This window comes from Bubalus bubalis, chromosome 2 (assembly GCF_019923935.1).
Source record: "Bubalus bubalis isolate 160015118507 breed Murrah chromosome 2, NDDB_SH_1, whole genome shotgun sequence".
In the NCBI taxonomy this organism is placed as follows: Eukaryota; Metazoa; Chordata; class Mammalia; order Artiodactyla; family Bovidae; genus Bubalus; species Bubalus bubalis.
Window position 1 is genome coordinate 33,949,225 of NC_059158.1, and position 27,802 is coordinate 33,977,026.

The window sequence follows — 27,802 nt, forward strand, 5'->3', positions numbered from 1 at the left end:
TCCACAAAACCAGAAGGCTGTCTATCTCCAGGACTCAGACACTGGCTAGACAGTTAACAATATCTGATGAATGAATGAATGAATCCCTCATCTGCTCCCTTTAATCCCTAGCAGTCTAAGATTAAGCAAACTTTTTTGGTGAGTCCAAGATATCACTGGCTTATTTTGAACTTGTAGCCAAATAATGATTTCATATGAATTATTAGTTAGATCTTTCTACCTCTACACACTCCCCAAACTCTACACTTGTGTGATTTGACTTGTTAAGATAAACACTGAGCTTTAATAAAATTTGATAGTATGGTTGGAATTAATCTTTAAAATACCTTTGTCAAAAAAAAGTATTTACAAGACAATAACAAGTCAAGAAAAATTAAATCTTTTGAGTCCTAATCTAGTCCTATCTGTGTAAGTAGCTGGGCAGAGAAGAGACCTGCCGATAGTTATACTGGGGGAAAAAAACAAAACTGAGGTATTAAAAAGTTAACCTTTCTTGTCAGTGTATAGAGAAATGATCATCCTATGCAAAAATGGTCAAAACTAACAAAGCCACAAAAGGATTGCCTCTTAAGGATTTGAATTAAGATACTGGATTGCCATTTTTATTATCCAAGAGTTACTCATTAATTATGATACACAGTATGTATCTGCTGGTTTGTGGGCACTCTAAGTATCTATTTCAAACAAAAGGCTACATTCTCAACTTTTTATATTTTGTTTTTATTCAAGAGTTTACTCACAGGCAGCACTTTAAAATCAGGCTTTTAAAATTAAAGGCCAAAACTAAAAAAATTTGCAAATAAGACACTGCTAAAAGAATGATCGTCTTAATAATTTAAACCCTAAAATGTCCTGTGGAGTTAAAGTCTTTACACATAAATGCATAAGATTGGTATCATTTAAAATAAACAATCAAAAAACCACAGATGGTGGGCAAATTTGTCAATGAAGATAAACAGCAGTTTCAGCCTTCCAGGGTCTGAACACCAGCAATTAATTCAGCTTGTGAGAGAATATGCTTCAAAATTTGGCCTTTAAAGTCTCTTTCTCCAACAGCAAATCAGCATACCTATGCTGAAGTTCCTTTTCTCTTTCCTGCTGTCGCTGAACATCTTCTTTTAGACACTTGAAGAAATAAAAACATTAATTATTTCATAGGTAAGTGCACTGAAAATTAAAAATATCTTATGGTACTTTATAATCTTACAAACAGCTGAGTTAGGTCAACACTCTCAAGAGTTAAATATTCCCCAAAGAGAAATAAAAATAGCAACTACTTTTGCTAAAAAACCAGTGCTATGGCCACTCTTTGATTTGGTCATACATGCACCAGCATTTGTAAAATCTCTGCTATCTCAAATAAATAAGCCATCACTGTCCTATGAACACCCACCATGCACTTAAATAAGCCTTGGCTGCCATTTATCTGGGAATGGACTTTCATGCACATTTGGCAAATAAAGTTAAACCAAATCTGGCCAAAGGAATTTGATGCTCTGGGATGACTAGCTATATTATATTCTCAGCATTCTACATTACAAAACAAAAAGGCATCGGTTTAATTACCTCAAAGAGCTATATGAATGGGATGCAATTAAGTTTCGGGGGGGGGGGGGGGGTGGAAATCATAGGATTACTTATTCTATTTCATAGTGTTTCTACATGGAAAACAAAAAATTAGGAAAGGAAAAGTCTCTGTATCCACAATGGCCTGGCCTATCCATCTACACACAGGTCATTCTAGATAAGTCAAAAATGTAGGCTTTCATTGAAAAAAAGCCAGACAATGTCAAATGCAAACGATAGCCTCCACAGGCAGGGAAAAGAGGGAAACCCTGATTATTCTTCAGAGCTAAGTAGGGCTGCAAGACAATAATGGTACCTCTAGCCTCCGGGGAATAGCAGAATCTTCATGTTTCTTGAGTTCTTCAAAAGTGCGTAACTCCAAGTAAGCCTGCTCAATCTGGTCCCATAAGTCATTCAACTGTTTCATGAGCCCCATCGCACGAGACTGGTAACCCCCAAGCAAAATTTTCATCTTCTTTTCCATCTTTGCGGCTCTCTTGGCTTCTGTTGTCATGTGACCCCTGTTTATCTGGGAGCCAGGGGAGATCATATCATGAGAAAAGCAGGCTCAATAACAGGACAAAAAAGGCACGACTGCTCATCTACTGCCTCAAAGCAGAAGTACAGCAGATGCGATCCCCATCTTATCACCTATGACATGTTTCACACAACCAGAGCAAAGCCACCTGGCCTTCCCAGGAGTTTGAAGGGCTACAGTCCATAGAGTTGCAAAGAGTCGGACATGACTGAAGCAACTTAGCATGCACACAGAGCAAAGAATCCTAAAATCTATATGGAACCATATATGCCAGACCCAGAATGCCAAAGCAATCCTGAGGATAAAGAACAAAGCAGGAGGCATAACCCTCTCAGGCTTTGGACAATATTAGAAAGCTACAATAACCAAAACAGCACTGGTATTGGCACAAAAACACACAAATGGATCAATGAAACAGAACAGAGAGCCCAGAAATAAACCCATACACCTACAATTAATCTTCGACAAAGGTGGCAAGAATATACAATAAGGCAAAGACAGTCGCTTTAGCAAGCGGTCCTGGGAAAGTTGGACAGCCACAAGTAAGTCAGCCGCAAGTAAATTTTCTGAGTGAAGTCAGAAAACACCCTCATGCCTTATACAAAAATAATCTCGAAATAGCTTAAAGACTTAAAGATAAGACATGATACCATAAAACTCCTAGAAGAGAACACAGGTAAAACATTCTCTGACATAAATCATACCAATGTTTTCTTAGGTCAGTCTCCCAAGGCAATCAAAACAAAAGCAAAAATAAGCAAATGGGACCAAATCAAACTTTTAAGCCTTTATAGAGCTAAAGAAACCATAAGCAAAATGAAAAGACAAACTAAGGACTGGGAGAAAATATTTGCAAATGATGTGACTGTCAAGGGCTTAATTTCCAAAATATGCAAGCGGCTCACATAACTTAATAGCAAAAAAACAATAAAAAATAAAAAAATGAGCAGAAGACCCAAATAGACATTTCTCCAAAACAGACTTACAGGTGGCTAAGGGGCACATAAAAACACTCATCACTAATTATTAAAAAATGCAAATCAAACCTACAATGAGGTACCAGCTGGTCAAAATGGCCATCACTAAAATGTCTACAAATAACATGCTGAAGAGGGTGTGGAGGAAGACAGCCCTCCTCCTACACTGTTCGTGGGAATGCAAGCTGATGCAGCGCTATGGAAACAGGATGAAGGTTCTGCAAAAGCTAAACACAGAGGCGCCAGGCGATCTAGCAACCCCACTCCCAGGCACACATCCGTGACAGAATCCTGATTCAAAAAGACACACGCACCCTTACGCTCACAGCAGCACGATGCACAGTAACCAAGACGTGGGAGCAACCCAAATGTCCACTGACACATCAACGGATAAAGACGATATCGTGTATCTGTATCTACACACACACACACGCACACAGGATGCAGTACCTCTCAGCCACTAAAGAGTGAAATGATGCCATCTGCAGCAACATGCATGGACCTAGAGATTATCACAGTAAGCAAACAAAGTCTGAAGGATAAAGACAGATACCATATGATACCACTTTTAGGTGGAATCTAAAATATGACACAAATGAACTCACCTATGAAAGAGAAACAGACTCACAGACATAAAGAACAGACATGTGGCTGCCAAGGGGGAGGGGGTAGAAGAAGGATGGACTGGGAGTGTCGGGTTAGCAGATACAAAATATTATGTATAGAATGGACAAATAACAAGATCATACTCTATAGCACAGGGAGCTATATTCAATATCCTGTTATAAACCACAATGGAAAAGGAAAAAAAAAAGGACATTATTCTTATACTTCAACTACCATAATACAAAATTAGGCTTAAGGAAGGGTTTCTCTTACACTTGAACAGTTTCACAGTTTAATCCCAAATAAGTTATTCATAATAACTTCACCCATGATCCAAACTCAAAGCAGGCTTGAATTTCATAGTATGGGGAAAACTAATTTCTACCTCCAAAAATAACTCCTGGTATCATTAATCCTGGGGCTGGCAGTTTTGGGGGCTGGCAATGATATATCTCCACCATCTGTATCTCAAAAATGCACTTCTATATATTATACATCAAGCACATTTAAAATAACTGAATAATACTCAATTAATATACCATAGCTGTGATCAAAACAATCCCCTCAAAAGTACAAAATTACTAGATTATTTTTATAAAGTTATAATCATAAACTTGGCATAAAACCCATAAAGGAGAGAATATCACATTTGGCAACAACAACAAAAATGTTTTTAACTTTTGAGAAGCAAAAAGACTTCATAAAATTAAGAGAAATAACAATTTTCCTATTAAATATGTACACTGAGCACAAGTGGGTTGCCTCTCAGATGATTCTAAAATTAGGTGAAAAAAATTTAAAATATATATATTCAAAAAAGAACTGGAGAGGGACACTTAGCAGAAGGTTTCAACAAAATTCTAGAGCTACTACAAGAAAGCCTCAGTTTAGAGGGTGCAAGGAAAAGTTGAGAGGCAGCAGGCTGTGACGCAGAATTCCATCAGTATAATGCCTTCTCTGGGTGTACACTCTACATCCTACAATGTCCTCACTTCACCATGATCTGCAAATACTTGTCTCCAACAAACAACACTTGTAATTGTGAGGTCAAAGCCTCAGGAATAATTATTAAATCTGTACCAATTTCTTTGTGTCCATTTCTCCTTGCAACTTCTTTCCTCTCTCCTACCACCACCCTCCAAACTGATTCCATCAAGTGACTTCTAAAAGCAATCAAAGCCAAGTAGTTTCCGGATAACATATACCCAAATGATACTCTGTAATTCACAATAGTATAATTGAGAGTGCCCTGTAACAAAGGAGACAGTGTGACAATTTTTTTTTTCTGAAATACTAAATGTGAGGGTGGGAGGCGGTAAGTAAGTAGAAATGGTACCATGGGAAAATATTGTCAAATAGACAACATTGATAAGAAAATTGTTCATAGGATGTTTCCTTCAATATTTAGAAACGATATAATCACCAAAACAAATATATAGCTTTCCATTAAACATTCACTTCAAAGCATTACGTCTGATATAAAAATAAACATGTCAATCTGAATGCTTTCTTTTTTTTTAGAATATGTAAGAAGATCAAAAAATGCCATGTTCCCCAAAATATAAAGTACACTTCTACTGGAAAAGTAGTACTTCATACCTATCCATCTCCAGGTTACTTTATTGAAGCCAAAGTCAAATAAGCCCAGGGCAGAGGGGGTGGCAGGGAAGGGACATGTTGTATGTGTCCCTTAAGAATATGAGATGGATCGAAAATTAATTAACATAAAGCTTATTTAAAGCCATTCCTATCTTCAACATTTTATAAAAGTTAAAATAAGCTTTTATTCCTCTGCAATGCACTTAAAGACTAAATCCATTAATAAATAATGTCCTTTATAAAAGAGCCATTTTCCTCCAACAGATAACAAATTAAAGTGAGTTCCACAGCAAAGATACATCCACCAAGAGTCAGGAAACACTGGAACAAGTCAGCAGTGCCGTGGAGTGAAGTGAGTCACTCAGCTGTTTTGAGTTGATGTAGGTTGTATTTCCATTTCTCCATCAATAAAATGGCAGTTATCACTAAAAGTTACTATATAAAGTACAGAAAAGCCCTTAGCCACCCAGTAATATCTGGCACAAAGCAAGCAGTCAACAAATGTTAGCTCTGATTCCAATTATTATAGGTACTAAGAGGTTAACCATTTTGCTCTCCTCTCTAATGGACCAAGGGACTATGGATGACAGTTTAAAACCCTCTTTTAAATTTCAACTTTAATTTTAAAAATGAGAGAGATCTCTTCCTGGAAATAAAGTAAGGAAAAGACAGCTGTTTCTTAAGTGAGCAGTCTGCCTCTTTAGGACCACCACACCAAGTAACAGGTACTGGAGTACATCTTTTTAAGCCAATGCTCTTCAACCCCTGCTAAACTTAAAAGGGGCTTGCTTCCCTGATAGCTCAGCTGGTTAAGAATCTGCTGGCAATGCAGGAGACCCCAGTTCAATTTCTGGGCCGGGAAGAACCCCTGGGGAACGGATAGGCTACCCACTCCAGTATTCTTGGGCTTCCCAGGTGGCTCAGCTGGTGAAGAATCAGCCTACAAAGCGGGAGACCTGGGTTTGATCCCTGGGTTGGGAAGATCCCCTGAAGAAGGGAAAGACCACCCACTCCAGAATTCGGACCTGGACAATTCCATGGACTGTATAATCCACACGACTGCAGAGCCAGACATGACTGAGTGACATATGTATGTATGTAAATTTAAGAAGTTAACTGTAGAGTTTTTAAAATCTATCAGTGCAGAAACTCTTATTTATATGGTCTCAGACTACTGTATTTTTAAAGCCCCTAGATGGCAGGAGGCAATCAGGATGGAGAATTCTGTTTCAGCCACTGTCATTACTGAAGCTAGGTGTCAGCTGTTTTCTCTTAACTAGGCCTACCAAAATGTCCTCATTTCCAATAATAAGTGAACTAAATCCGTAAGTTAGTTGCAGCAAGTTCCTGATACTATAATTCAGTGTGTTCCAACAATAGCAACATTAGACACTCCAGTCACATGTGGATTCAAATACACATTCCAAAAACCTTAACAGCAAAGAATTTCAAATTAATATATGCAGTGCTTTTTTAAAAAATTAGTCACACAAATTATCATTTTCATCAGCTAAGATAATTCAATTAGCTATACACTGCACGCCATGGAAATTCAATTTCCAATTTGGTGTAACAACGTAACACTTAGGCTCAGAAAGTATTTAATTAGTCATCAAGGCACATTTAGTATGACTTATATCTGGGAATTACCTCACCTCACACAGTTGAGTCATTCATTATTCCCAAAACACCAAAGATTTTAAAACTGCAAAGCTTCCATTTAATGTGAACAATTTTATTTAATTTAGCTCAAACTTTATTAAAGTCTTCTGGCTCAAATACTGTGCTAAGATTTCAAGCAAATATGGAAATAAATTATACAAAAAATTAAAGTACAGAAAAAAAAATTTAGTCAATTAACTATATGAAAGTGTCAGTCGCGTCAGTTTGCAGCCCTATGGACTGTACCCTTCAGGCTCCTTTGTCCATGGAATTCTCCAGGCAAAAATGCTGGAGTGGGTAGCCATTCCTTTCTCCAGGGATCTTCCCGACCCAGAGATGGAACCCGGGTCTCCTGCAGTGCATGCAGATTCTTTACTGTCTGAGCCACCATGGAAACCCCAAATAACTATATGTTAGTACAAAAATATAAAGAAGAAACATATAAAGTATATGTAAATATACCTTAAATGTAAAGAAAGGAATATAGCTTTTAATATTCAATTCTAGCTTATCTTACATCTGCCATCTGATCATTAAAATGTAAAGGACGATATCCACATAGTTCATAAAATGCTCGACCTATGACTGCTCAATACATTTTAGGAGGGAAAAAAACTAACCTATAAAGTCTGGCCTTTTTCTAGCCAGTAAATCTCAAGCATGAACCACACATGCATACATGGAACACATCTACCTTGAATCAGCCCCAGCTCCCTCACCCCACACTCATACACAGAAACAACATTAAAGTCCAACAGAGCATAAGAACTTTTTTAAAAAATATACAGAATCAAGAAGAACCAGGCTCTGACTTAACCAGATTAATATTTTAAGCCCTTTTAAAAAATACAACTAAGCGCTAGCAACTGCCCTGAAGGACAATTTATTTTCAACAGAAAAGTATTGGTTCAGGGAGCTTATACTACTTCCTACAGGTGATTTACCAAAAGTTCTTCCAAAATCTGATTTCAAACCACTGCCTTTACAGTTCATTTACCAAAAGTTGTCAAAAGTTTTTTTTCAAATCCTTAACTGCACTTAGAGACATACTTTAAAGTCTTCTTAAAACAACTAACAAACTTAGTAATGGAATTAGGATTAAACGCTTCGTTCACTTGTCACCAGACAAGCCTCCCAAATATGATTATAATGGAAGTTTGTGCTTAAATATGTATCAGCACAAAATTTCTAATGATTTTAAATAAAGTTCACTATAACTATCAGGATTTTAAAGTAAGACAACACTGGATATAATTAAAGCTGACTACATCCAAAATGAAAGTGTAAAATTCAATTCAAGAAGAGATGAATGAAAATATATCTACATATAAATGTAGAGGGGAACCAAGCTGACGAATTTCATGCATCATAATTCTGTTTTACGATATGATGTCTGGAATTTGTTTCAAACAGCGGGGAAGGGGAAATGACATGAAATAAGAGTGGCTACGAGCTGATGGCTGTCACAGCTGGGTGACGAGACACTAGGGCTCATTACACCAGTCTACTTTAGGGTGTATTTAAAAATTCCCATAATAAAAGTTTTTTTAAAATTCAGTGTCTACTCCAAAGGATAACTATTTTGTTAAGACTATACACCACAAACCATGAAACATCAATATAATGGAAACATTAAAATGTAAAAGTATGTCAACTGTCTCAACATGCCAAAATGTACAAATGAAATGTTAAAATCCACAGTTATGTAAAATTCATTTCTACGAAACAAAATCTGAGCCTTTAAGTATTATTCAAATCTCTCTCCTAAAATTGACCCATGTCTCGTATTTCAGACATTCATCAAAATTTATACAGCAAAAACTTAGCCACCATCTTACTCAAGGTAGTTACTTCTTGGTACCTTACACTATCAAATCTAATTAAGGTAACACCAAGAGTGATAATGAGCCACTTTACCTGGTGGCTCAGCAGTAAAGAATCCACCTGCCATGCAGGAGACCTGGGTTCAGTCCCTGTCAGGAAGATCCCCTGGAGGACATGGCAACCCACTCCAGTGTTCCTGACTGAGAAATCCATGAACAGAGCAGCCTGGCGGGCTACAGTCCATGAGGTCACACAAGAGTCCGACACAAGGTAGCGACTGAACAAGAGTGATAGGAACCTGAGAGACCTGGGAGAGGATTCCTAGCCACTAAAACTTCCCAACTGCAAGGCACACACTATCTTATTTCATCTTACATTATTTCAAGCTCTCACTTCCATGAGATAAAAACTACCACCCAAATTTTACAAGAAACATCTGAGACTCAGAGAGGTTAAGTAACTTGCCCTAGGCTACACACACAGTCACTAAGAGATGAAGTTCTGCCATTGCATCTACTTGGAAGTCCAACACTAGGGTACACTGCAGCTCAGCCAGATGTCCTCTTGGCCTCAGCCGTGAAATGCAAACTTGCCTGAAGAAATTCAAACTGCAGCGCTAGATGGCTTAATGCCACCAGACAGTTCACTGAAAAATTATTCCAGACACACATAAACAAGATCTCAATTAATGAACTTGCCCATCATTCCTTCCCTGATTTAGGCATTAACCTGTATGTAGCTACTTGTAAGAATTTTATTTGACACTGGAAAAAAGCTTTCAATTTCCCCAGCTTACATTTTTTAATTCCAAGTTCTTTTATTCTTAACAAGCTACAAAACTATAGGAAAAACATCTCTCAGAAAAAGTTTATGGGAAAAAAAAAGTTTATTTTAACAACTTTTTGAGAAGCTGGGCAGAATATAACTAGAATTATTAGAGATTTTACCAAAGCTAATCTTTTGCCACAGGCTTTAAAAGAGTACAAGTGATCAGGGTTTTGTTTTGTTTTGTTGAATGGTACTTATAATATTATACTATTAAACGAACGGAGTAGTACATGGTGATCCCAATTTAGTTTTAAAGACCTTTATCCACACACCGATATGTGTGGCTGTACATATATTAAATCTTTTTCTATCATATTTAATCTTATACATACACACCCCAAAATGTTTAATGTGATTACACTTGAATGGTAGGCTTTTCTATTTTTTTTAATTTAAAATTTTCTACAAAGTACTGGTATTATTTTTAGAAAAAACGCCTACAAATGTTATTTTTTAAATGCATAGAAGAGAAACTGTCTAAAAAAGACTGGCCAGAGACCAATGGAAAACTGATGGTCCCCAGGAGATGAATCAGTGGAACCATAAGTGTTTCCTCGGGTCATTACAAAAGGGAGCTGTATGGGACTTATAAAAGTGTAATTGTTACTCTCAAACTCACTAAGTTTGTTAAAGTTACTAAGCTTAAGTAATTCCAAAATAAACACATTATCCTTGGGTCTCCAATACTGTCCTCAGTTAAAGTCTGTTACAGTGAGGTTCAGAAACATTAAGAGCATCCCTCACTGAAATTCTTGCTTGGGGACCCAGATAATAACCTTATACCACTGGAAAAACAGGTTTCAGAATACCTAAAATAAATAAAAGTTAACGGCAGCTCCACTTCCTAGGCAACATGATCCTATAGTAGTAAAGATGTGATTCAACCATCGAAATGTTTGCAAACAAGAGCCCATGAGTGATACTCCTTTAATCTCTATACTGCTCATTAGCATTGTTTTAGCAGTGAGCCATCTCAATATTGATGAGATGCAGGTCCAATTAAGTGATTATTAGTCAGCATCTATCAGTTAGCAACCATCAGACTGCCTCCCTAAAAAGCAAGCTAAAGCAATAAGGCAAAACCTTACTAGACGCATTTCCAAGAACAGAAAAGTACCAATAATACAATGCCAAGAGCATTTTACTTTTGCATAAGTTAGGAAATGAAACCCAACAACTACAAGAAACAAATTCAACTTAACGCTGAGGAATAACGAAAGCAACACTGCTGTTATCACAAGAGCTCTCTGGTCTAGCTTCCAGAGTTGCCGCTAGAAACAACCAAGAAATCTGTTAATGCCTTTAAGGGTGATGGCAGGGAGCAGAACTTGAGAACTGAGAACGTTCCAAGTACTGAGGACTTCTCGCCTGTCACCGCACACCACCCCACACACACCCTCCCACCCACACAAGAGCCTAAGTGTAAACCTGCTGAGATACAACATACCACCCCTCCACCCTCAACTGCACACCAACTTAATCCTTACCCTAGGTTTTAAGGGAAGTTTTATCTTGTGTAAAAATAAATGACGATCACTGAGAAAACAGGATCCATTGTGCAGCTAATTTTGCTGAAATATAACCATCCGAAAAAGTCAGGGATCCCCAAATGAGTTCTACAAACACACTGAGAAGGATTTTAAATGTGTTATCTGTGTTCTTTAAGTTACTTTATTTCCAAGAAGTCAATGTCACACAGTATTTCTTGACTAAATTGGCTGTGCCAGTAAAACACAGGGAGAAGTATTACTTCTGGACCTAGTTCCCACCTCTAAGGAAAGCCTTTCCTGACAAAATCTACTTTTCAGCCAAACTTTCTCAACACAGCAGTTTAGATACAATTTCAAATACTATTAAATTTAATGGCAAGCCTAAATTCAGACTTCTCATTTCACTTTTGCACCTACTGGAAATTATTTCACTCAAAATAATTATGTCTTCAGACGATTTCCTATTTCCACTTAAAGTGGAAACAAATTAGAACACTTCAAATTCTATTTGCACTTCCCAAATACAGTAATGACTCATTTATCTGGCATCATCGGAAAAGAAGGTTCTCCACATTAAGTGTTTTCCAGATAAATGAAGTCTGGAAGAGCAGAAAGCTCATCCGCCTGATTCCCTGCTGTGTCCCCAGGGCCTAGAGCAGGGGCTGGTCACAGCTGATGCTCAGTAACACACTGAATGTGTGATTAAATAAAGGCCTACAGTTTCAACCGTTTGATGAAAATTCTTCTACAATGGCCATCCTTCCTTTTCTGTTTTATAAAAACATGACACTGAACAGAAATTAAGTATTTCTTATTAATTGGAGTATCCTCATGAACGGCAAACATGCTACACTCCTACCTAAGCACCTATGATGCCCTCAGAAGCTACTCACATAACATGGCCTTTTGCCACCATATTTAAATGGCCTCAACATGCTGTGTTTTCGTAACTTTTCCTTTTCTGATATTAGCTGTCACTTCTGCTTGCAGGTGCTGCCGTTCTTTACACACAGATATCTGGTAAGGTTCCAAAATTAATTCTATCTCCTAAGCAGAATAACGTATGTGGACTTGGTTAGTCTTTCCCACTTGCTTCTGACCTGTGACTATCTTCTGATTCTATTTACTTAACGGACTCCTTGTACCAGCCAAAACATTCTACATAAAACCTGAGATGGTTCTAACTAGTTTTAAATGAGAATCTTAAGGATTTTAATTTAAGTTCTAAGTTTCAAATACTAATCATGAGTAATGGCTTGAAGACTAGCTCCAAAATAAACCTCAGGGCATATTTTTTTAATCCATTTAGGAGACACCAAGCACGACAAAGCTGGATTGCATCTTGCTTGATACGGTGTGATAGGGCCCTAATTTAGATTCACTGTTTCAGAGTCCGCGGCAGCAGAACTCAAGCACACTGGCAGTCATGAACTGTGCTCAGCACAGCACGGCACATCTCCCTGAACCTAAGAGTGCAAGGATAATTTAAGCACAGCCTTAAGTTTATATAATACAACTAGAGTTCCTTCCCCACAACAAACTCTGAATAATGTTTATAATTTAGCAATCAACTGAAATGATGAAAGAATTACCACAATTGAAATAAAATATTTATGTATTTCAAATCAGGAGAACTATGTCTTCAAAAACTAAAATAAGCTAAGACAAATCTAGTTCTGAATTAGGGATGGATACAAATAAAATGAGGGATTTGTTTATTTGTGTTTTTGAGTCTCTTTTCTTCTTTTTAAAGATTTAATGAACTTTCATTTGAAATAAGCAGAGTTTACTAAATTAAAGGATTTGATTACGTGTTCTTTAAAAGTAACTAGCTGAGTAAACATTAAAGCAAGTTATCCAGGAGTCAAGAAAAGAAAAATTACTTCAGACTGTTTTATGAATATTCTTCCAAAATCACCAATCCTTCAGCAAAAATAGTTCAACGGAAGATTTCGGTTCCTGGTACTGAACTGAACAAAGAGAACCACATGTTTCTAATGGTTGCTCATAAACGACCCAAATAAATCTCCAAAAGAACAGCAGTGGTTCTCTCTGTATTTTTCCCTTCAAAATTCACAAGACCAATTCAACATAGAAATAAAAATTACTGTACTTTATGGCACCACTCACTTTGTGACACATTTATTTGCTGTCATGAAAGTTAGTGCCTCAACAAAGTAAATGAGATTTGGGGGAAAAACTTTTTTTTATATTTTAAACAGCACAAAATGTCCTTACCATTTGAGCAATAAAGAGTTTGCCCACCTCAAGTGAGATTTTCAAACCAAGTGAGAGACCTAAGCATTTATATATAAAGGTTACAAGGAAGCTTTCCAAATAGCTTTCCAATCAGTTATGATGCTGACCTTAGAACAGAATTACACTGCTAACTACCACTTATCAGAAATGAAGCCTACACAACAGAAAATATAACTTAAATTTAACCACTGATGTTCTTTTTACTTTCCCTGACTTGTGAATTAAAACACGGGGCAACAGCACACCCTGCTGGACGTCGGTAACACAGCTAGAGTAACCAGCGGCAACGGACTGTTAAAATTTTACCCAAGATGAAAGTCACCTCAGGAAGAAACTCTAATTTCCCAGCAAATGAGAAAAGAGGTTCACGAGCATTACCATTAGGTGCCTAGACACATGACCTTAAAGGTAAAATTAAAAACTAACTAAAGTTTACTGCTTTTTCCAGCTCATTTCCCTAGCTCCACATAGCCCCAACCACTCCAAATGACTTCACTATTTTTTATTTTAACCCTAAATAAAATATATTCAAATCTACTTTACTTATGGTAATCACGTAAGAGGAACTTAAAGCCACTTTCTGCACGTGACTGCCTGAAGCACCCCTTTATACTTCCCATCCCAAGATATCTTGGCCTCAGAAACATCCCTGAAGACCACCATTAAGAATTCACAAGGCAACCTAGCGGTCCATGAACCACAATTTACATACCACTAGCAAAATTCCTACACAGATTCTGGAATTCAAAACATGCAGACTATATTAAGAAACCACATGCTATGAAATTCCCATCCAGTACCTTCCAATGTTTTCACAGACGTGAAAAATCATGGAAGCCACTGTCTAGGTAATCCAGCTCAGCGCTCTCCCTGTAGCAAACTCACAGGAATCAGAGAGTGAGCAGAAAGGTACTGAAGTTTTTTAAGTGTGCCCTCTTGGTTACAGAAAGAAAGCTCCCTGGTACACTGATCTCCCTCCTTAGAGAAAATTGCTATTTCAGCACTCATCTACACTGTTCTGAGTAACCAGTGTTCACTTTTTGGCTCCTTGCTCCCACATGTAAAAGGTTCTGATTGACCTGTGGTCAACTTAGAGCTCTCTTTATCACAAAGCCCAGCCATCCTGAAAAACCAATGCAGATCAAACACTTCAGTGCAGTGCAGTTTTTTCTCAAGAAATTCAAAAACAATTACATCTACTTTTCTGAAGTTGTATGAGTTTCATTCATCAGAGGTATGAGTTTGATTCATCATTTCAATCAAAGTACACATTTAAGGTTGAATATTAAAAGGATACCAACCTCAAGCCTCTTTTCCAGTGACTCAATTCTGTCCTTTTTGCTAGCAAGGTTGGCCCGGGTGTAGCGGCTCTGCCCAGGAAGATACAAAACTTGACTGTAGCACTCTTCCCACACCTGGTTATAAGCTTCACTTGAGAGTTCTCCGTGGCTCATACCTTGTTTGACCACTTCCATCTCCTGTACCAGAACATCCTGAGCCTGTCACAATAATAATTTCAGTAAGCTTGAGTACTAGAGACACTTGCCATCAATAGAAAGTTTTAAAAGACTGGTCTTTCCCTCCCTGGGCAAAAGCAATGCGCTTTGGTTGACTGACTGTTTTTTGGAAGGGGGTTATAAATATGTAAGTGAAACAAATTAAGAAGCCTAGAAGTCAATGCAGATTGATCTGAAGTCAAGCATCCATGTATTACGCCCAATAATATAAACATTCTTTGCCTTCATTCATTAAAACAGCAGCTACCATTTCTCAGGTGTCTACTATGTGCCAGGAACTGGACTGAAAAGTTTTACCTATTTTATCTCCAAACAGCATACCACTCTTACAAAGCAGTCAACATTAACCTCACTGAAGTTCATGAAGCTCATGAAGGTCATTAACCTCATTACAGTTCACGAAGCAAAGGCTCAGAGAGGTTAAACAATTTGTTCAAAAACACAACACTAGGAAGCAGAAGAGACAGGCTCACACCCAAACCAAAGGTGACCAGTGCGTGGGGGTGCTCCTTCCGCTCACCACCAACCCCGACACTTCCGACTTCCCAGTGCGGTGAAGGGGAATTAGGCAGGTGTTTTTTTTTGACACATGCCTTTTTTTTTCATCTGAAAGAACGTCCCTGACATTACCAGAGAATAGGACTGGAAGCACAGATCAAATAATGACAGATCACAGACCAACTGCTGGTCACTAGAAAAGATTCGGTTTAAGATGATAGAATGAGGATGGAATTGAACAAGCGGAGTCCAATCACAGTTTTAGCATTTAAATAGCTATCTGAACTTGCTGAACTTCTGTGAGCCCGTTTCTCATCTGGAGAGGGGAGATAATACCTAACGTGTTTGTTATGAGGATTAAGTGATACAGCAAGACACAAAGAGCCAGCCCAGCAGCAGACACACAGACTCCATCAGCATACCACATGAACTCTTTCCAGCCCTTTGCTTCATGGCTCATGAAAAACCAACAATTACTTTTTGTGCTTTATAGAAAGCTCTCAATCATTCCAGGAACATCAGAAAATAAACACAGACCAAAACATAAGAAAAATCAAGATAAATAACAAGCATATGAAAAAATTTAAACAAAAAAAAAAGAGGGGGATCAAGTCTACAGAATATAAAGAATGGATCCTTTTAAATGATACCTCTTAGAGGAAATAATGGAAACAAACCAATTTTAACACACTTAATGACAACTGGGCTCTTTATTATCAGTGAAATGGTATTTAACTCTGAAACTGTACATGGTAAAAACTGACAAATTTAGCTCTTACAATGATTAGGAGAAAGTACAGCTAAGTTCCACTGAAACTGTCCTAAAGAATCTGCTAAGTAAATAGTTGCTTCAAATTTTTCAGAACACAGGGGCTATAAACAGGTAATAAAATACAGGAGGATGAACTACTTTGTAATGGTTTCATATAAAATTCTAAAGCACTACTTACAATTATTATTTTCAAAGCATGCATTAGAATCTGTCCCTTACAGAACTTCTATTAGTAACAATGTGATCTTTGTTTCAGGTTTCCATATATACAATAAATTTAGGAAGACTGATTTCCTCAAATCCATCTTCTCATATTTTCACTCTAACAAGAGGGAACTGTTCAAGCAATGAGGTCATTATCTGATTCTCAACAGAGGGTAGCTTCCATGGCACTTACTAGAAGAGAGCAACTCAGTTACTCAGAAGCAAACTGAAACAGAAATCTAAACCCTTCTTCCTCTATTTTCTAAATATTCTATAATAAACATGTATCACTTATACAGTACGAAAAAGGGAAAGTAGGAAAGAGAGAAGGCGAGTACAAGAGGGAAAAGAGACAGAAGAATCTGGTTTCCTCCTAAGTCCGCCCATTCTAATGGACAGGTACTTCACTGCCCCCCAGAATGAAAGACTAAAGAAAGAAGACTTCAGCAAAAGACCACTCTTCTTCCAACCATGACACCAACTCTCTTTTCCTGTATCACTGTACAGATTTCTAGGCACAATCACAGCTGTTTGCTCTGTCAAAGCAGAAAGAATAAAATGCATATGGAGGAAGAGGCAGGACAGACGTTATATCATACAAGAAAACATTTCTTTATTTCCTTATCCACAAGGGCAGGGGGAAACCACGTCAGGGAAATACATGCAGTAAACAGTATTTCCTTTCTGTGAACATACGAAAGGTTTAATCTGTAAATATTTTAATACATTCTTGTTTTTTCATAGTATTCTAGGTAAGTGAGGTTTAAGTATTAAAGGCAATCCCACCCTATTCAGAGACAGCAGAATTAAACCCAGAAAATGGCAACTGTAGGAATGATCAATGAGGCACACACCCATAAGACAAAAACACCCTGTCATCAAAGCCAGTGTCTCTCTGATAAAGGTCTATCATTGAACATTGTGGAGAGGGGAGGGGAGAAGGGAGGATGTCTGCATAACATTTAACATGAAAATTTCTCTCTTAACCATATATTTCTGTTGTTTATGAACATCCATATGGGAAAATATGTTCATGTTTGTCCATGATACACAGTATCTAACAAATACTTAAATCTTGAGACAAAAATACTCAATGATACCTTTTTCAGCTCTTCCTTGGAGAATTTTTCATAAGGGTTATGTTCCAGATAGGCAATGTGCTCTGCATTATTGGTACCAAATCCTACAGTTTTTCCTTTTTTATTTCCAGATGGCTCATAAGGGTGATGTAGAAGATCATAATGAAGCATTGTGATCATTTCCTTTTTGATCAGTTCTTCACTTTTCTGTAAATCTGTTAGAGGTGGTTCTACATTTAATGGTCTTAGAATTGTTTCATTTACCTAAAATTTTAAAACAAGTACAATTATTAAACATAGTACTGCAACATACTACTGTTACTACTACTTCCAGCAATGAATTAAACACAGGCACACCTTGTTTTACTGTGCTTCCCGTAACTGCAATTTGCAGACAAGGTGGTTTTTTTTTTCACAAACTGAAAGTTCATGGCAACCCTGAATTGAGCAAATCTATTGGCACCATTTTTTCAACAACATCTGCTCATTTTGTCTATGTCACACTGGCAATTCTTGCAATATTCCAAACATTTTTTTCATTACTACTCTATCTGCTATGGTGAGCTGTGATCATTAATGCTACTACTGCAAAAAGATTATGACTCAGGGTCAGAAGCTTAGACGATAATTAGCACTTCTGTAGCTACAAAGTAGCTTTTAATCAAGTTATGTACATTAAGTACATTAAGGTATGTGCTTTTTTTAGACATACCACTACTGCACACTTAAAAAACTACAGTTTAGTATAAATGTAGCTTCTATAAGCACAAGGAGACAGAACCATTCGCACTTTACTGAGTGACGTGCGTTTCACTGCAGCAGCCTGGAACCAAGCTGCAGTGTCTCCAAGGTATACCTCAAGCAGTTTAACATTTTCAAAAGAAATTATTTTTTTCTTTCAAAATTCTTATTTGTACCAGTGAAGCATTTCAAAGACTGGATCTGGGAACTGCTTTACTATATTCCAGAAAGTAGATGAAATGTTGTTTTACAGACTTTATGAATAATATAAAATACATCAATCACATAAAAAGAAACTTAAAACTTCCTAAGGCAGAAATTCTAATACTTACTTCTGATGGTCTTGGCAGATCCTTCTGGACAGCTTTGTGCATTCGTTTCATTTCCTTTACACGCTCTGCATCTCGTATGGCCTAGAAAAATTATTTTTATAACCATTTTTACAGCTATACAGTATCTGACACATTTCAGTAAAGGTGAAAACACTTTCATCTATAAGAACATGTATGTTCAAGAGCTAAAGCTGTAGTAATCTGTGTAAGTTTGTAGAAAGGCAATATAACGCCACTGAAATTAGCCAGTCTATTCATTCTCATGTTATAGCACAAACTAAGAACTTCCAACAGCTACTAGGAGCATTCTCCAGATTTGCATGGCTCCCTTAATCAGATAATCATTCTTTTCTTGTCTAAAAGACCAAGTCCTAAACTTAGAGGGGATGCTTCCAATTATTCCTCCTGCAATACAACCTTTCCCTTCCACCTCAGAAGCTACTGATTTTTTATTTAAAAACCCAGCCAGCAAGGATGCTGTTTTATGACTCTTAAATTATGAATAATGTGGGTTAACACAAGAAAACTTTAAACCATTTTTTAGAATAAATGTAGCTCAAAATAGTGAAGAGAACTAAATTCATAAAGTATTATCATATATCCCCTACCAAAAAGCACATTCATGTGGTTTCTCTCTAAAGCATGACTTCCATCACTCCAATCCCTAGAAGTGATTCAATTTCTAAAAATATCCCAAAATAGGCTGCAACAAGAAGTCCTGAAGGGGATCACATGATCTCAGTTTTAGCTCAAGTTTTACCACTTTCAAGACACAAGACCTGGGACAGTTAACTTAATTCACCTGAGTTTCTTCATTTCTAAAATGAACCTGATACCGATCCTACTTATATCACCTGGTCGTTATGTACATATGAAAAATGATTAACTAGAAAGTATATTAGTACAAGGTGTTACTAATTTTATTCCGATGCACTCTAAATTTCCAAATCCACATTTTTTAAATTTTCTTTTTTATTGGAGGATAACTGCTTTACAATACCGTGTTGGCGTCTGCCATACAACTCGAATCAGCTATAAATATACATATGTTCCCTCCCTCCTGAACCTCCCCCCAACACCTCCCAGCCCATCCCACCCCTCTAGCTTGTCACAGAGCACCGTGTTGAGCTCCCTGTGTTACCCGAAACTTCCCATTAGTTTACACTGACGAAGAAACAAATCAATCAACCAACAAATCAATCAATAAGATGTACTTGTTTTAAGACTGATCAATAACATCTTTTCTTGGCAAGAGTGAAAGCAGTATCTAAAAGACTACTTACACATATTTTAAAGGAGCATAATGAATTTGACAGAGGATATTTAAACTGCAATGTATATGATTACACATTTTAAGAACACCTATCAAGACTGATCTAAGTACTTTCCTTTAGTGCAATTTTTTTCAATACTGAAAAAAACACTAAGTAGAGATCTTGGGACATGTTAACAGTCGTCACCCACCTGCTTCCGTGCATCCACATCAGCAGCATCTTCAATGTAAGTATCATCTATTTCACGCTCTTCCAGTTCCTTCTCAGCATTTTCTGGTAGAACAATTTCAAAGTCATTCTTAGGAGCAGGAAGACCCAACAATCCTAAACGTAGGTGTTCACGAGATTCTCTTTCCTGTAGAAAAAAATTAGTCTTTCTCAATTTATACACATTAAAATACTCAACTAATACTGTATACGAGTTTCTAAAACACAATTAGCCTAATTTTAATTCTAGAAAAATGATCCCTAATTTAAGGGTTGAGACAAAATTTTGTTTAATTTTTATCTCTATTTCTTCCCTACATTAAGACCAATCATAAAAACTTAGATTTGTGGTCAATGAATTTATTTTGGGATAGTCTAATAGCAGGTTTGAGAATTATACCTCTGGAGGGCAAAAAAACAAGAAGTCCTTTAGGATTTCCTTTTAAGGATTTCTGAAATTTAATAGGAAATGAAAGAACAAATTCAAAAGTAAATTTGTCCTTGGATAAAAAAACCTCATCTGAAAAGGCAGCTCAATTTGTGTGTATGATTCTTTTTCATGCAAAACAGGTCATATGCAAGCCAAAGAAAACAGCTCATACTTCCTCAAAGTGCCTAGTACCCAAAGTCTTCCCCAGTCCATCCTCAGCTCACCTGTCTGTCTCATTCCCTAGTGGTCCGTCCCATATATGCAAGAAGGGAAGACCAGGTGAGCTGCTACGTCCAGAACATGCTCCATGCTAACTCATGTTGTGATCTCCACATGGGACAGCCCCCCACCCTACTTCCGAGCATACCTCCTTCAAGGAAGGCGTTCCTAGTACCCACCCAGCAAATGTGATTTATTCCTTTCTTCGGCCACCTTAAGCATGTTGGTTTTACTCAAAGGGCTTTATTTTGTTCTTATATTACAATTATTTTTGGATTTGGTTTAGTACTGCCAATCTCTCCAGAGCATAAACTATTCTTTAAGACAGGGGACATCTTTACTCAACTTTCAATCCCATGAAGTGTCCAGATCTGTGCTTTTACACACATTAGATTCCTCACTTGTTTAATTCCTATGTAGCCATTCAGAGTCAGCATTACATGATATCAATCCGGACATTTAAAAAAATTCTCAACTAACCAAATCTATACATGACGTTAGAATTAATTTGTAAAATAGAAGCAAACCACCATTCAGTTCAGTTCAGTCGCACAGTTCAGATCAGTTCAGTCGCTCAGTTGTGTCCAACTCTGCGACCCCATGAATTGCAGCACGCCAGGCCTCCTTGTCCATCACCAGCTCCCGGAGTTCACTCAGACTCACGTCCATCGAGTCAGTGATGCCATCCAGCCATCTCATCCTCTGTCGTCCCCTTCTCTTGCCCCCAATCCCTCCCAGCATCAGAGTCTTTTCCAACAAGTCAACTCTTCGCATGAGGTGGCCAAAGTTTCAGCTTTAACATCATTCTTTCCAAAGAACACCCAGGGCTGATCTCCTTTAGGATGGACTGGTTGGATTTCCTTGCAGTCCAAGGGACTCTCAAGAGTCTTCTCCAACACCACGGTTAAAGCATCAATTCTTCGGCGCTCAGCTTTCTTCACAGTCCAACTCTCACATCCATACATGACCACTGGAAAAACCATACCCTTGACTAGACGGACCTTTGTTGGCAAAGAAATGTCTCTGCTTTTGAATATGCTATCTAGGTTGGTCATGACTTTTCTTCCAAGGAGTAAGCGTCTTTTAATTCATTTTTTAAAATCTCACAATGATCTTTCATGGTATAAATAAAAGGCTCAATAGTAATGTAATAAAAGCAATAACATGATCAAAAATAAAACTGTAACTTTTATAATTAGCTTTCTATATCACCTTGCAAAACATATAGAAGAAAAACTTCATTAAGGTCAGCAATGAACATCAAATTAACTTGGCTCTGATACTTTGACTGTCCTTCTAGAAGTACAGAGGCAAACAGAGGAATCAAAGTTCAAAATCTAATTTATGAGGCATTCGAAATTCATACCTTATTTTAATAGGAAAAAAAATCAGTGCACCATTCAAGAAGCTAAACTATTAATTGCTGCTAAGTCACTTCAGTCGTGTCCGACTCTGTGTGACCCCATAGACGGCAGCCACCAGGCTCCCCCGTCCCTGGGATTCTCCAGGCAAGAACACTGGAGTGGGTTGCCATTTCCTTCTCCAATGCATGAAAGTGAAAAGTGAAAGGGAAGTCGCTCAGTCGTGTCCGACTCTTAGCGACCCCATGGACTGCAGCCTACCAGGCTCCTCTATCCATGGGATTTTCCAGGCAAGAGTACTGGAGTGGGGTGCCATTCCTTCTCCGAAACTATTAATTAGTAAATAATAAAAATTAAAAATCACAAAAGATACAAGGAGCATTACTATCAGCATAATCAATACTGAAAAATAAATTAATAAGAAAAAGTAGGCTAATAAGACCAAAAGGTTTCCCTTCTCAAGTCCTACAAATCATGTTCCTTTTCTAGTGTCTGCAGGTTACAGAATCTGAAGGCATATGAAATACGCACGACAAGGGGAAAAATTTTATTTTGGTACCCTTGAGATTTTAACTTTTTTTAAAAAGTACTAAAAGAGAATTGACACAGACCATCTGCTTCACGTAAGAGGGATCACTGTAGTCTGCCATTCCATCCTCAGGATTAATGTTTAACTTGTCTCGAAGAGGAGTTCTACCCGGGGTGGAGTTAATAACTGGTTTGGGAGTCGTCCCACTCCGGGGAGTCAGCCCTTCAGATCCATGAGACGGAGTCCTAGAAAGACAGAAATTCTAGTTAATGAAAGTGCCAACTTTATTTGAATTGTGCTTCCAAATATTTTTCACATAAATTATTTTATAAGAAAAGAAATAAAGATTCCTAAAATTTTGTCTCCCTATCTGGTTTTAAGTTAGACCTTTCGGTTAAAATAAAGGTTTGGTTCAGCTAACTCAGTATTTACACACAGTGTATTTACTTTAATGACTTCAAATAAAGTCATGATAGCTAGTATTTTTTCACCTTATTTTTGTTGTTGCTGTTGCTGCGTCGCTTCAGTCGTGTCTGACTCTGTGCGACCCCATGGACTGCAGCCCAGCAGGCTCCCCCGTCCCTGGGATTCTCCAGGCAAGAACACTGGAGTGGGTCGCCATTTCCTTCTCCAATGCATGAAAGTGAAAAGTGAAAGTGAAGTCGCTCAGTAGTGTCTGACTCTTAGCGACCCCATGGACTACAGCCCACCAGGCTCCTCCATCCATGGGATTTTCCGGGCAACAGTACTGGAGTGGGATGCCATTGCCTTCTCCCTTTTCACCTTATTAACTAGGTCCATAAAACATTTTTCAACCTTTTCTTAACACATCAGGGTGGCTAAGAACACACAGTAGTCAGGGAGGTTGGCCACCACACTTAAGACCCCAAATGACTCTCATTGAGTTCAGTATCTTCAGCTTATCATTTGTCTCCTCCCTGCCTATAGCTGTGGGCCATCACATTTTCACCACAGGTATGCATACTTCAAGTTTGTTTGGAAACCAAACACCAGACTTTTAGGATCACATCTAAATATGAATTGTTCTAAGTTAGGTCCCAGAAACTCTCAGAAATAAAACCCGTAAACTTCATACCATACAGTTTAAATGTCCAAAGCTTTGGACTTCTCTGGTATTCCAGTGGTTCAGAATCTGCCTGCCAAAGCAGGGGACACAGGTGCAATCCCTGGTCCATCCCTGGTCCAGGAGAATCCCACATGCTTGGGGCCACTGAGCCCGTGCACCACCATAAGAGAAGCTACCACAGTGAGAAGCCCGTGCACCACAATTAGAAAGAAGCCCCAAGTGCTGCAACTAGAGAAAGCCCTCGCATATCAATGAAGACCCAATGCAGCCAAAAATAAATAATTTTCTTTTTATATGTTCAAAGACTTTTGTTTTTTTGATTACTTCCTGAATCCTGGCTGTGTTCCAGACAGGTGATGCTGCCAGAGAGCTGTTCCCAGAGGTGAGGTGAGGTGCTACCATATAACACGTGATTCCTGCCCCCAAGGAGCTCACAATCTAGTTGAGAAACAAGACATACACAGGGGAAAGAGGGATTAGGCTCTCTTGCAAGCCTTGCGTAAGTGTTATGTCACATAAGGTTTTCGCTGCCAACGTTCTTGATCCTGCTGTCATGCACAGCTGTAACAGAAATGCTTCACATACTTAACCAGTAAGAGGACAAATTTTTAAATTAATAGTAAACCCGAACTATTTCTAACCTTAAAAGCTCAAATTCTATTTTAATACAAGTTGTTTCTATAATATTTGTATCTTAAAAATTCTTTAAAAACAGTAGCTTAAAACAAAAGAAGTTAAAAAAAAAAAAGAAGTATAAACAAATACTGAACTCCAGTCAATGATTTATAAGACAAAGAAGTGTTTAGGGTGAAATGTACTGATACCTGCAACTTGCTTTGAAATGTATTTAAATATAAGACAGGCTGATGGCTGGATGGATACATGATCAAGTAAACACAATAAAACCTAAACCATGGAATCAAGTAGTGAGTATATGGATGTTTGCTTTACCATTCTTTCAACCTCTTTAAACGTTATACATTTTCATAATAAAATGTTGGGGAACAAGCAACAGTAATACATGCATAAAAGGGATTACAATTTTTATAAAAGTCACCAATCATCATTAATCACGGATGGATCTACTTCTTAAATCAGATCAAAAGTATTCACAAACAGGGTGACAGCACCAGAAACTCTGAAAAAAGAAGGAAGGTTCATGTAGTGTTTGACTAGTTCCTAAATACTATGATGTTATTTGTTTCTGTGAATGAGGGGAACTCTAAAAGCAAGTTAAACACTAATTTCTATTTTCTGTCAACATTTCTAAAGCAAACACATTGTCCAAGTCCTCGGATTCAGGTCTTTCTAAAGCAGAGATCAGTTGCTTATTTACAATACCTGAACGGGGTGGAAAGAACTGTGTTTGGAGTCTGCACAACCTGCCGCTGTGGCGTCACGCCTGAGAAGTCACTCTCATGCAAAGGGGTGTTGAGCCCACCTTTCAATGGGGTGTCCACATTGGTCAGAGCCATGAGGTTTTGCGCTTCCTGATGAACAAGATAGTAAACAAGCATGTTTTAATAGTTTAGACAGGATAGCAAACCCCTCTCTTATCGCCCTACTACACAAAAAGCAGGCACAATTCTTACATATTTTCTCAATGAAAACCAAGAGAGAAAAAGAATATTGAACCATGGAAGAATTCAACACTTCCACTGTTTCTGACGTTAACATGTCAGAAGTTTTGAAATAGTTTTATATGTCAAGAAACACATATGCGATTGTGGTCTCACGTACGAAAACCATTACCCAAGAACTTTTCCTATTTCCCATGCCAAGCCTCTTTACATGAAGAACTAAGAATTCAACTTTCCCAACATGAGCTTAGGCTAAACAGCAGAACACCCAGCCTGGCTCATCACGAATTCTTTATCCAATCTTCATTGGACTCTCTGAGTCTCAGTTTCTTCCATTGTGAGGTTAAGATATTACCAACTGGTCTATCTACTTCATAAGAAAACTCAAGAAGACAGATTACTTTCTGAAGTCTTGCTTGACCTCTTCAGGTTGGACTGACATGCTCTCTTTACAGTCCCTCTATTATAACCCTGCACTCATTACTAACACAGCACCCACAACTCCTAATCCCCAATTCAGGGTCTGTGGCAGGCTACATTTTCCATAGAGTCACAGCCAAGTAATTCTCATCTCATATGCTCTTCTTACAATCCAACATTGAAACTCCAACCACTGAACTGTACATTATAAAAGGATAAATTGCATCTTAAAAAAAAAAAAAAAAAATATATATATATATATACACACACACACACACACACATATGTGCTTCCCTGGTGCCTCAGACAGTAAAGAAACTGCCTGCAATGCAGGAGACATGGGTTCTATCCCTGGGTTGAGAAGATTCCCTGGAGAAGGAAATGGCAACCCACTCCAGTATTCCTGCCTGGTAAATTCCATGGACAGAGGAGCCTGGTGGGCTACAGTCCATGGGTTTGCAAAGAGTCAGACACAACTGAAGAGACTTAGCATGCATATACCCAAGTCTAATTAAAAAAGAGAAAGCTCAGAAATTTAAAATATGACAGTAGAAATTTAAAAACTGTATGAAGGTAAAATTCAGAAAATCTCCTAGCAGTGAATCAAAAAGTCACTTAAGACAGAAAACCAGAGAGGAATAGTGAAATAAAGCAATGAAGGGGAGGAAATTTTTCTAATTTTCAGAATAACTTCCCAGAATTGAAGGTCATGAGTCTACAGAATGAAAAAACTCACCAAGTACCTAGTACAGTGGTTAAAAATAAACCCACATCAAGAAATATGCATGTGAAAAAGAGGTCATATACCCTTCCAAAGGGCAAAACAGGTTTCCTATTAACCTTAAACGCACAAGTCAGAAGACCCTGGAACACCGCCTTCAAAGCTATCAACAAAAACCCTTTCAATCTGGAATTCTATACCCAGTTGTACAATCAAATTAAGAGAGTAAAACAGTAATTTACAGATATTCAAGACTTAAAAATTCCATCTCCCACGAAACCTTCCTCAGAAAGCTACTGAAAGATATGCCTCACTAAAAGGGAGCCAATCAAGAAAGCAAGAGACATGGGAGCCAGCAAAGAGGAGACCCAAGGGAAAACTTTCCAGGGTGACAGTGAAGGGAGAGCAAGAGAACAAGCCATAAACAAGATCTAAGGAGTAATGAGTCCAGACTAGAACATTCAGAAATTCTGGGAAAGGCTTCAAGTGCTGAAAAAGATAAGAATACCTAAAATTTGACCAGATTACAGGAGACTGACAGTTTATAAAATCCAGATCCAGAAATGAATTTGTGCCAAGTAATCAAAAATCTTAGCAACTAAGTAAAACAAGTATTAATCCAAAGAAAAACAAAATACTATGCAGTAGAATAATTATAAGGTACTTCGTAGGTCAGCAGTGAATGCAGTTTACATAGTCACAAGTGAGTGTGAAAGTTGCTCAGTCATATCTGACTCTCTGCAACCCCATGGACTGTAGCCGGCCAGACTCCTCTGTCCATGGGATTCTCCAGGCAAGAATCCTGGAGTGAGTTGCTATGCCCTCCTCCAAGGGATCTTCCTGGCCCAGGGACAGAATCTAAGTCTCCTGCATTGCAGGCAGATTCTTTACCATATGAGCCACCAGGGAAGCACCACATAGTCATAAAGTAAACCATAAATATAGAGCTAACCAAAATTATGATTAACTACAGTGGAAGACGGGAAAATGGAAAGAGTGTGGATGCAAAGTAGAGGCAGAGGGCATAAGAGAGCCAAAGGTTTAAATTCTAAGTGGAAAAAAAATGCTTTAAACTGAAAATAAAACCATCATGAAACAAGTGTCTTAGCATTACAGTGCTGAAAACAAAGAGCTGTCACTGATAACTCTAGAAAGCAGACAGTGAGGGGCACTGTTTTCTTACAAAGCCTTATAGGACTGTTTGACTCCTGAATCAAGACCTTAAGATTGTATTTGACCCTTAGAAAACTGAGATGTAAGGAGTGCTGAAAGACTCAATAGTATTCTGCTAGGTCTGTCTATTACCTAGCATGCTAACACCCTAGGAACACACAGAGCTGTACACCTTATACGTTATGGAGCGAGAAGGAAATAGTACTAAAGGCCGTCTATGCCATGCTAAGTATAGAATCACAAGGAAGTTTTAAAAATCACTGTAAAAAAAAAAAAATTACTGACTACAGCGAACTCTCCTGGTGGCCC

The 27,802-nt window shown here is 37.9% G+C and overlaps 1 protein-coding gene across 1 annotated transcript in view; it reads right to left on the bottom strand.

Annotated features, from left to right (window-relative positions):
• Positions 1 to 701: 701 nt before the first annotated feature.
• CDC5L (cell division cycle 5 like) overlaps positions 702 to 27,802 on the bottom strand; it is a 41,687-nt gene continuing 14,586 nt past the window's right edge. Inside the window, exons 9-16 of the mRNA XM_006069312.4 lie at positions 24,941 to 25,089; positions 22,595 to 22,757; positions 19,957 to 20,121; positions 18,493 to 18,573; positions 17,441 to 17,683; positions 14,651 to 14,848; positions 1,883 to 2,095; positions 702 to 1,125 (exon numbers count right to left, since the gene is read on the bottom strand). Of these exons, the coding sequence (XP_006069374.1) occupies positions 1,021 to 1,125; positions 1,883 to 2,095; positions 14,651 to 14,848; positions 17,441 to 17,683; positions 18,493 to 18,573; positions 19,957 to 20,121; positions 22,595 to 22,757; positions 24,941 to 25,089 (1,317 nt within the window). The 3' untranslated portion in view covers positions 702 to 1,020. The remainder of the gene's footprint in view (positions 1,126 to 1,882; positions 2,096 to 14,650; positions 14,849 to 17,440; positions 17,684 to 18,492; positions 18,574 to 19,956; positions 20,122 to 22,594; positions 22,758 to 24,940; positions 25,090 to 27,802) is intronic.